We start from the raw sequence: 11,428 nt of genomic DNA on the forward strand, positions 1-11,428 counted from the left end.
TTATCTAGTATGTGTATAAGCAATCACATCAGATGATCATGGACCACAACCTAATATGATTAGGCCCGAGCCAGTAGGCCTAATCACTCACATCAAGATCTATGTGTGCAACGGTGCATCTCCATGCCCTGTGATCGTCCATCTCGTCCTCGTCGGTTTCGTCGACATCTTGATGCATCTCCATGCATCACGATCGTCCGTCTCGTGGGTCCCGCTGTCGCATCCACGCTCCCGCTGCGCCTCCTCATGTGATTACAACTTAATCATAGGCACGCAGGCCCGACAATAAACGAGAAATATAATGGAGGTTCGCAGACCTCAATAATAATAATCACAAGTACACACATCACACGGTCCATGATCATCCGTCCACACATCATACATCACATGTATAAATAATCATCATCATGTAGGACTACTAGATAATAATAAAAAATAATAATCAACTAAACCTTTTAATTAATTAATATTTTTCTGAAATCAGGGACATGTAGGGAATTTTTCAATTGCTAAGGGTATTTTCGTAATTTGGACAAAAGACAGAAACTGGAATTTCTCAAATTCCGAGGGGCAAAACTGTCTTTTTCCCAGAAAACCCTAATGCCCTTTCCCCTTTTCGCTGCTGCCGCCGCCGCCACCCTGCCGGCGGCGGCCTGTGCGGCGAGGGGCGGGGCGCTGCCCTCGCCTGCGGGCGGCACGCCCGCTGGCGGCGATGCCGCTGCGGGTGGGCTCCCCTTTCGGGCGCCGCTGCCTCCGCAGGCGGTGCTGTCCCGCCGGGCGGCCGCCCCTGTGGGGGGGGTTTCGCCCGCGGGAGCAGCGGCGGCAGGCGTCGCGCGTCGCTGCCCTGCGGCGGCAGGCGCCGCTTCCTTTCGGCGGCAGGCGCCGCTGCCCTGCGGCGCCTCTGCCCGTCGGTTGCCAGCCCCGCCAGCAGCAAGCCTGCTGCAAGCAGACCGCCGGCCGGCTGCTGCAGGCACAGCGCTTGCGCATGCGCCGGCGCTGTGCTGCCTGGCTGCGACTGCGGCTGCCGCTGCAGGTGGCTGCAGGCATGCAGATCGAGGGTAGCAACTGTTGCTGCCCTTCCTCGCTTTTGCGTCAACGATTTTGACGTCAATTTTCTTCCTAAACACAATACACGCAGTTCAAAAACCAATCATTCGCACGAACAACCTGGCTCTGATACCACTGTTGGGAAATCATTGGGGGGCGACATCATATGCGCAGCGGAAGAACAATAAAACAAAAATCCCCGATTCCCAAAAAGATGTTCGTCGTCGTGCGAAGATTGGTGCGCAAAAATCCGCAAAACACAAAACTGCGTATAAAGATTGTGTTACCTAGGGAGATCGTATATCCCTGTTTCCTCGCAGATCCTTAGGAGAGGGTGAAGGAGGTCAAGCGTCCTCCTCTCTAGCGGTGATCCACACAGCAGGGTTGCGACGACGCTCCTCAAAACTCCAGGCCTACTCTGAGGTGGAGAGGGAGAGGAGAATAGGAAGGGCAAGCAAAGACTCTAGCCTATGAGGCTGTGAATCCCTCCTATTTATAGAGATCCCGTGTCAAAACCCTAATGGGTCCTTTCCCTAGTGGGTATTGGATCTGCATCCAATAAGACAAGGGCTCCGTCGGATATCTCATATCCGAACCTCTACTCATCGCAATGCCTACCATATGTGTGTGACCCTCTAGGCCCAATATCGAGCTGGCCGTGAGTCATACCTGTCAGAACTCCTTCTAACTTAGTGAATTATTATCTCTGTAATAATTCACTCGACTCATCGACTACGGAAGTACTAGGCCACTACGCCGTAGTCCCCAGACGATACAGGGGAATCCAATCCATTGGACCTGTCTGTCCTCAGTTACCATGTACCTATAGTCCCTCATCCATCTAATATCCCAGAGACCGTATATCGAGCATGGTGCTGTCAGACCCATACGGTTTCTACTCGAGTCTCGCTCTAATCGGATTCTCCCGGAGAACTCTTTCTCTCTCAACCCGAATGACCCTGGCCAGGGATTTGTCTGAGCAAGAACACATAGGATATTCCTCTCATGACGCCGAGAGTGGATGATCCTCTATTGACACTCAATAGCCCTCGTAAGGTCGACTACCACTCCCAATGACCAGCTGTACTAGATCTGGGAACAGCCAAACCTATAAGTCTGGTATCAAAGAGTGGAGCACTCATACAGGACATCCTTGGTGTCTCAAGTCTAAGGACCAGATACACCACTAGGACTACGGAATCGCTGTCTGACAATAAGGCATCATCAACCATCCAGCATTCCGTAAGCGGATCAATCAGTGAACTCATTCTCCAATGAGCACCTGTACTGTATCCCTAGTGTCCCTACACGAGCAGCTATGAGACCAGCTGCATCCATCATATGGACGGGTATACAGCACACCAGTCTATCCGGTTATCACGATGTCCCTCTCGAGTAACCTATGACCGGGATTATTTAGGATATGTATTTAAAGGTGAATCGATCTCATTATCGTGATCTCATCACGATCCGATTCCCATTGCACAAATCCAAGGACATCACAATATATATGCATTTATGCAATAGTTATAAAGTGATATACGCCATAATATAATAAGCAAAAAGATTCTGTATCAAGTCACACGTGCCATCACTCACGTGATTGGCTTGCTGGGCACCTATGACTAGCAATCTCCCACTTGACCTAAAGCCAATCACCTATGTGTCTGATCCCCATCAGACCCCTGTGACGCTCAAAGACAATCTGAGACAACGGCTTTGTCAGTGGATCTGCAATGTTATCTTCGGATGGAACTCTTTCCACTGCTACATCTCCTCGGGTCACGATCTCTCTTATAAGCTGGAACCTCCTCAGAACACTTCTGATAAGACCCGGGTTCCCTTATTTGAGTAATCACCCCATAGTTGTCGCAATATAAGGAAGTCGACTTGTCGCTATCTGTATCGACTCCCAAATCTGTGATGAACTTCTTCACCCAGACTCCCTCCTTTGCTGCATCTGATGCAGCAATGTACTCCGCCTCTGTGGTCGAGTCAGCAGTGGTATCTTGCTTGGAACTCTTCCAGCACACTGCTCCTCCATTCAAGGTAAACACATATCCTGAATTCGACTTGCTATCATCGACATCAGACTGAAAACTTGAGTCAGTGTAGCCTTCAACCTTAAGGCTATTGCCTCCATATACTAGTAAAAGATCCTTAGTCCTTCTCAAGTACTTAAGGATACACTTTACTGCTTTCCAGTGCTCCAAGCCTGGATCCGCTTGATACCTGCTCGTGACACTCAGAGCATGCGCTATATCAGGCCTAGTACATAGCATGGCATACATGATAGACCCTATTGCTGAAGCATAAGGTATCATATTCATGTTTGCCCTTTGGAATTTTCCATGCCAAACCTTTTGACAATGGTTACTATGTACCTGGACTGGGACAAGCCAAGCATCCTCTTGGATCTATCTCTATAGATTCTAATCCCCAAGATATAAGATGCTTCCCCTAAGTCCTTTATGGAGAAGTGTCTAGATAACCAAGTCTTTACTGTGGATAGCATTCCTACGTCATTCCCAATGATGAGGATGTCATCCACATATAACACCAAAAAGGTGATAGCGCTCCCTCTTACCTTTCTGTACACACAAGGCTCATCTTCGTTCTTAACGAAGTCATAAGATCTGATTGCCTCATCAAATCTTATGTTCCAACTTCGGGAAGCTTGCTTTAGTCCATAAATGGATCTAAGCAACCTACACACCTTATCTGGGCAGTTCTTGGACACGAATCCCTCAGGTTGCATCATATACACCTCCTCCTCCAGGTTCCCGTTGAGGAATGCGGTTTTCACATCCATCTGCCAGATCTCATAATCATAGTGTGCTGCAATAGCCAATAGAATTCTGATGGATTTTAGCATTGCTACGGGTGAGAAGGTTTCGTCGTAGTCAACACCTTGTCTTTGACGATACCCTTTTGCCACTAGCCTTGCTTTATAGGTCTCTACCTTTCCATCTACTCCGATCTTTTTCTTAAAGATCCACTTGCAACCGATGGGTACAATACCTTCGGGTGCATCAACTAGGTTCCAAACCTTATTGGAGTACATAGAATCCATCTCAGAATTCATGGCTTCTTTCCACTTCCCGGAGTCTATACTCATAATAGCCTCCTCGTAGGTCTGAGGATCAATATCCTCTACATCCTCTGCTCTAATATGTCCCACATATCTCTCAGGAGGATGGGATACTCTATCAGACCTGCGTAAAGTTGATACTTGTGTATTAGGTACCTGAACAGACTCGGGCTGTAGAGTGGTGCTTGAGCTTGGTTCCCTAACTTCGCTCAACTCTATCATTCTCCCACTGTCTCCGCCAAGAATGTGTTCCTTCTCAAGGAACACTGCTCTCTTAGCTACAAAGACCTTTTGGTCCTCGAGATGATAGAAATAATACCCACAAGTTTCCTTGGGGTATCCCACAAATTTGCATCGCTCTGTCCTTGATTCTAACTTATCGGGGTTGTGTCTTTTAACATGGGCAGAACAGCCCCAAATCTTAACAACTTTAAGATCAGGCTTCTTCCCTTTCCATATCTCATATGGTGTAGACACTACCGACTTAGTTGGAACTCTGTTCAGAAGGTAAGCTGCGGTTTCTAGGGCATATCCCCAGAATGAGATGGGTAGGTCAGCGAAACTCATCATGGACCGTACCATATCTAATAATGTACGATTTCTCCTTTCAGAGACACCATTGAGCTGAGGTGTATAAGGAGGTGTCCATTGGGATAATATCCCATGGTCCTTGAGGAAGTGAGTAAACTCTGTACTTAAGTACTCACCTCCTCGATCTGATCGAAGAGTTTTGATACTCTTTCCAGTCTGGTTCTCCACCTCATTCTTATACTCTCTGAATTTCTCAAAGGCCTCGGACTTGTACTTCATTAAGTACACATATCCATACCTTGAGAAATCATCAGTAAATGTAATGAAGTAGGAGTAACCTCCAATGGCATGAGTTGACATGGGTCCACATACATCACTATGTATGAGTTCCAACAACTCAGTGGCTCTCTCTCCAGTTCCACTAAATGGAGAGTTGGTCAGTTTTCCACGAATGCAAGGCTCACAAGTTGCATATGACACATAGTCGAATGGATCTAGATATCCATCATTTAGCAACTTTTGAATCCTTCTTCCATGGATGTGACCTAGCCTACAATGCCACAGGTATGCATTGTTCACCTCATCTCGTTTCCTCTTAGACACATTTACATTCATGATATGTGGAGTGGTGTCTAACATAAATAAACCATTATGCAATGTTCCTTTCGTGATGATCTTATCATCTAATAATATCGAACAACCATTGTTCTCAAAAACAAATTTATATCCACTAACTGTTAAACATGAAATGGAAATAATGTTTTTGATAATAGAAGGAACAAAATAACATGCATCTAATGCAATAAAAGCTCCACTAGGCAGATGTAGAGCGACCTCGCCAACAGCTAATACAGCAACTTTTGCTCCATTACCCATCTTTAGGTCCATCTCGCCTCTCTCTAGTCTCCTAGGCCTTGCCAGAACCTGCAACGAATTGCATATATGATAAGCACTACCAGTATCTAATACCCATGTGTTATCATAAGAGTCTGACAAATGGAGACTGATCATGAATGTACCTGAAGCTTCATCAAGCTTTTGTTTCGCCCTTTCTGCAAGGTACTCTTTGCAGTTTCTCTTCCAGTGCCCATCTTTACCACAGTGGAAGCACTGGCCTTTGTCCTTTGTTGGGTCTTTCTTAGCAACCTTTGCTTTACCTTGTTTGCCCTTGCCCTTTCCCTTCTTAAGGGACCTTTCTGCTTTCCTTTTCTTTCTGGTCTCACCAGTGTAGAGAACTGGCTTCTCTTTCTTAATAGTACTCTCTGCCTCCCTCAACATATTGAGGAGCTCCGGGAGAGTCACCTCAAGCTTGTTCATATTAAAATTCATTATGAACTGTGAAAAGGAATCTGGTAGGGACTGAAGCACAATGTCCACACACAAGTTATCCTCTAGGACCATTCCTAGACCTGTGAGTTTCTCTATCCACTCAATCATCTTTAGGACATGGTTCTGAACCGGTGTCCCCTCAGTCATCCTAGCGCGGAAAAGGCTCTTGGATATCTCATATCGTTGAGTCCTTCCCTGTTCCTCAAACAATTTACGGACATGTAGGAGAATGGATCTGGCATCCACTTTTTCATGTTGTCTCTGTAACTCTGGAGTCATAGAGCCCAACATATAGCACTGAGCAAGAGTGGAGTCATCAATGTACTTCACGTAGCGAGCGATCTCATCCTCGCTTGCCCCTTCTTCGGGCGTAGGCATCACTGTATCAAGGACGTACACGATTTTCTCCGCTGTGAGAACAATTCTCAAGTTACGGAGCCAATCCGTATAATTTGGACCAGTGAGGCGGTTGACATCAAGTATGCCACGTAAGGGATTTGAAAGCGACATTTTCTGAAAATAAAGATGTAGCAAAAATGAATAACATGCAGATTTTGCAAGAAATAAACTATCAAGATATGGACTTCTATCTTAATATACTCCCACTATTTTACTATCGAGTCACGCGACACCCTCAGCACGTAAAACGGAAGTCTCCGGCAGACTTCTAGTGGGGATCAGGATCCAATCAGCGTCTTAGTGTAACCTCGAGGGACTCGACCAATCACACTAAGCCTAAAAGGTAGACAACTCTTACCGATCACAACTCCTTGTGATTCCCGTCCTGTTCGGCCTCCGAATCACCATGGCCTCGAGGGACTCGACCAACCATGATGCTCGGTTAAGTCAACACCTTCGTTACAAGATGAGTCTGATTTGATGATATACCCTCGAGGGACTCGACCAAGCATACCATGTCCTCAGGTCACCGGTGACATCTCTATGTCGTAAGCAAGATAGCGAATCGCGATATAGGTGAGTCTCGAGGGACTCGACCAACTCAACCTACACCGGGATTCGGTTCCTACTCATAACGATGGAAGGCCACGTGGGTCAATCTAATTGCCTCACGTTTACCGACTTAATATTATCGAGAGATGTTTCTATAATTTGGTCTCCTAATATGACATGTCACACATATACATATTTAATATATATCTACATCGCATGCAAATATATATACTTATCTAGTATGTGTATAAGCAATCACATCAGATGATCATGGACCACAACCTAATATGATTAGGCCCGAGCCAGTAGGCCTAATCACTCACATCAAGATCTATGTGTGCAACGGTGCATCTCCATGCCCTGTGATCGTCCATCTCGTCCTCGTCGGTTTCGTCGACATCTTGATGCATCTCCATGCATCACGATCGTCCGTCTCGTGGGTCCCGCTGTCGCATCCACGCTCCCGCTGCGCCTCCTCATGTGATTACAACTTAATCATAGGCACGCAGGCCCGACAATAAACGAGAAATATAATGGAGGTTCGCAGACCTCAATAATAATAATCACAAGTACACACATCACACGGTCCATGATCATCCGTCCACACATCATACATCACATGTATAAATAATCATCATCATGTAGGACTACTAGATAATAATAAAAAATAATAATCAACTAAACCTTTTAATTAATTAATATTTTTCTGAAATCAGGGACATGTAGGGAATTTTTCAATTGCTAAGGGTATTTTCGTAATTTGGACAAAAGACAGAAACTGGAATTTCTCAAATTCCGAGGGGCAAAACTGTCTTTTTCCCAGAAAACCCTAATGCCCTTTCCCCTTTTCGCTGCTGCCGCCGCCGCCACCCTGCCGGCGGCGGCCTGTGCGGCGAGGGGCGGGGCGCTGCCCTCGCCTGCGGGCGGCACGCCCGCTGGCGGCGATGCCGCTGCGGGTGGGCTCCCCTTTCGGGCGCCGCTGCCTCCGCAGGCGGTGCTGTCCCGCCGGGCGGCCGCCCCTGTGGGGGGGGTTTCGCCCGCGGGAGCAGCGGCGGCAGGCGTCGCGCGTCGCTGCCCTGCGGCGGCAGGCGCCGCTTCCTTTCGGCGGCAGGCGCCGCTGCCCTGCGGCGCCTCTGCCCGTCGGTTGCCAGCCCCGCCAGCAGCAAGCCTGCTGCAAGCAGACCGCCGGCCGGCTGCTGCAGGCACAGCGCTTGCGCATGCGCCGGCGCTGTGCTGCCTGGCTGCGACTGCGGCTGCCGCTGCAGGTGGCTGCAGGCATGCAGATCGAGGGTAGCAACTGTTGCTGCCCTTCCTCGCTTTTGCGTCAACGATTTTGACGTCAATTTTCTTCCTAAACACAATACACGCAGTTCAAAAACCAATCATTCGCACGAACAACCTGGCTCTGATACCACTGTTGGGAAATCATTGGGGGGCGACATCATATGCGCAGCGGAAGAACAATAAAACAAAAATCCCCGATTCCCAAAAAGATGTTCGTCGTCGTGCGAAGATTGGTGCGCAAAAATCCGCAAAACACAAAACTGCGTATAAAGATTGTGTTACCTAGGGAGATCGTATATCCCTGTTTCCTCGCAGATCCTTAGGAGAGGGTGAAGGAGGTCAAGCGTCCTCCTCTCTAGCGGTGATCCACACAGCAGGGTTGCGACGACGCTCCTCAAAACTCCAGGCCTACTCTGAGGTGGAGAGGGAGAGGAGAATAGGAAGGGCAAGCAAAGACTCTAGCCTATGAGGCTGTGAATCCCTCCTATTTATAGAGATCCCGTGTCAAAACCCTAATGGGTCCTTTCCCTAGTGGGTATTGGATCTGCATCCAATAAGACAAGGGCTCCGTCGGATATCTCATATCCGAACCTCTACTCATCGCAATGCCTACCATATGTGTGTGACCCTCTAGGCCCAATATCGAGCTGGCCGTGAGTCATACCTGTCAGAACTCCTTCTAACTTAGTGAATTATTATCTCTGTAATAATTCACTCGACTCATCGACTACGGAAGTACTAGGCCACTACGCCGTAGTCCCCAGACGATACAGGGGAATCCAATCCATTGGACCTGTCTGTCCTCAGTTACCATGTACCTATAGTCCCTCATCCATCTAATATCCCAGAGACCGTATATCGAGCATGGTGCTGTCAGACCCATACGGTTTCTACTCGAGTCTCGCTCTAATCGGATTCTCCCGGAGAACTCTTTCTCTCTCAACCCGAATGACCCTGGCCAGGGATTTGTCTGAGCAAGAACACATAGGATATTCCTCTCATGACGCCGAGAGTGGATGATCCTCTATTGACACTCAATAGCCCTCGTAAGGTCGACTACCACTCCCAATGACCAGCTGTACTAGATCTGGGAACAGCCAAACCTATAAGTCTGGTATCAAAGAGTGGAGCACTCATACAGGACATCCTTGGTGTCTCAAGTCTAAGGACCAGATACACCACTAGGACTACGGAATCGCTGTCTGACAATAAGGCATCATCAACCATCCAGCATTCCGTAAGCGGATCAATCAGTGAACTCATTCTCCAATGAGCACCTGTACTGTATCCCTAGTGTCCCTACACGAGCAGCTATGAGACCAGCTGCATCCATCATATGGACGGGTATACAGCACACCAGTCTATCCGGTTATCACGATGTCCCTCTCGAGTAACCTATGACCGGGATTATTTAGGATATGTATTTAAAGGTGAATCGATCTCATTATCGTGATCTCATCACGATCCGATTCCCATTGCACAAATCCAAGGACATCACAATATATATGCATTTATGCAATAGTTATAAAGTGATATACGCCATAATATAATAAGCAAAAAGATTCTGTATCAAGTCACACGTGCCATCACTCACGTGATTGGCTTGCTGGGCACCTATGACTAGCATTTTGTTCATCTGATTACTCTACTAAATGTTACCTAGTGCCTTAACTTTGACTACAATCAAAGTTTCCTTTGTTAAAGTTGACTACTAAACACTTCAGATGACAATATGTTTGTGTACCTTGGTTTTCTGTCAATAGTCATCGATTTAATTTTTAAGATTTTGAGACTAATTTATTCATAGGATTTTGAAAATGAGCTTTAGTTCTTGTTGCATCAATATCAAGAGTAAATGCAGTATTTTGGGTCTTCCAAAATTCAGTGACAACAATGCAACCCAAGTTTACTTGAGGAAGTTATATTAGAATTTAATATTAAGAATGAGAACTGACTTGGTTTTGTAGTGTAAAGTGATATTGGTCTATAAGATCAATAGTGGATTATAACTCGCTGATGCAAACTATTGAAATAACTTGTAAGACAATTTCTTTGTCATTTATACTCTATCCAGCAGAAAAATAAATTACTCAGACAGCTAGCATGAAATCATGAATACTAATTAAGTCTCATAAGAATATAATTTTATGGTATTCGCAGTCATAATGCTTTTCAATATAACACTAAAGTAGAGGAAAAATTTTAATGTTGGTTGAGAAGTTAGCTAAAACATGAAGGAAAATAGCAAAGAAACAAATGACACGACATAATCTTGATTGTGTTATCTTTGCTTTAAAAAGGGAAAAAACAGTAGGATGGGGTAGAAGCCACAGATAGATGAAACGGAGATTATAAATGAAGAATGTCCTACAACTGAAGTGTTGATCAACCAAATGCAGTTCCTGTTTGCATCAAGAACTATTCAGTATTTCCTTGGTAGCAATTTAAGTTGATTATTTACACACCTGTTCATTAATGTTAATATGCATCTTGCAGTTTTACCATTGACAACTCCTGCTAAGATTATGCAATATCTTCCACTTGCAACGCTGCGCTAGCCAATTTCAGTTCTACGTTAACTCCATTATTTTGTGTTATTCTGACATTAATTTATCATTTTTTAAAATTCTTCTTCATTGTATTTGTCTTAATCGGTTTGCAGGTGATCAAATGGTTTTCTTCATTTTGAACGTGGTAGAGTTTATCGGACTCCTGTTGTCCTTCAAACCTTTTCTGGTTCAACGATGCAACAACTAGAACACAACACTGCCACTATGATCGTAAAAGATACATCGATGTGCAGTTACCTTTGCGAAGTGCAGAAACTACAACTTTCATGTTCTTCGATGTTCATCATATGATTTGGTGTAATTCTAATGACCAGGTGAAGATATTATTCCATATACATATATATGCATATATGGGTGTGATGTAATCTAGCAGATTGAACATTTCATATGTGGCGATGTACTACAGTGAAAGATCAAATATTATGGAGAAGTGGACAAATAATGCCTTGTGGTGGAGTCTTACCTGTAAAATATAAGGGTGGTGTTATTAATTGGATCAAGTGATATGAAATCATTTTATTTAGATTATCCTTATTTTTCTTGTGTGTAGCAAGATTTGAATTCAGGAAATGAGATTCTGCATCTGAGTGAGTTATTCCCCAATCTGATCAGTACAGTAGCACTA

General features: G+C 45.5%; 1 protein-coding gene across 4 annotated transcripts in view; it reads left to right on the forward strand.

The window, feature by feature from the left end:
* The window catches only part of LOC135675508 (protein ZINC INDUCED FACILITATOR 1-like), a 46,497-nt gene extending 35,166 nt beyond the window's left edge, over positions 1–11,331 (forward strand). For all 4 annotated transcript variants that reach the window (XM_065185719.1, XM_065185714.1, XM_065185716.1 and 1 more), the window contains one exon: positions 10,896–11,331. In XM_065185719.1, the coding sequence (XP_065041791.1) occupies positions 10,896–10,990 (95 nt within the window). In that variant the 3' untranslated portion in view covers positions 10,991–11,331. The remainder of the gene's footprint in view (positions 1–10,895) is intronic.
* Positions 11,332–11,428: the final 97 nt, after the last annotated feature.

This window comes from Musa acuminata, chromosome BXJ1-6, assembly GCF_036884655.1.
Source record: "Musa acuminata AAA Group cultivar baxijiao chromosome BXJ1-6, Cavendish_Baxijiao_AAA, whole genome shotgun sequence".
NCBI classification, from domain to species: domain Eukaryota; kingdom Viridiplantae; phylum Streptophyta; class Magnoliopsida; order Zingiberales; family Musaceae; genus Musa; species Musa acuminata.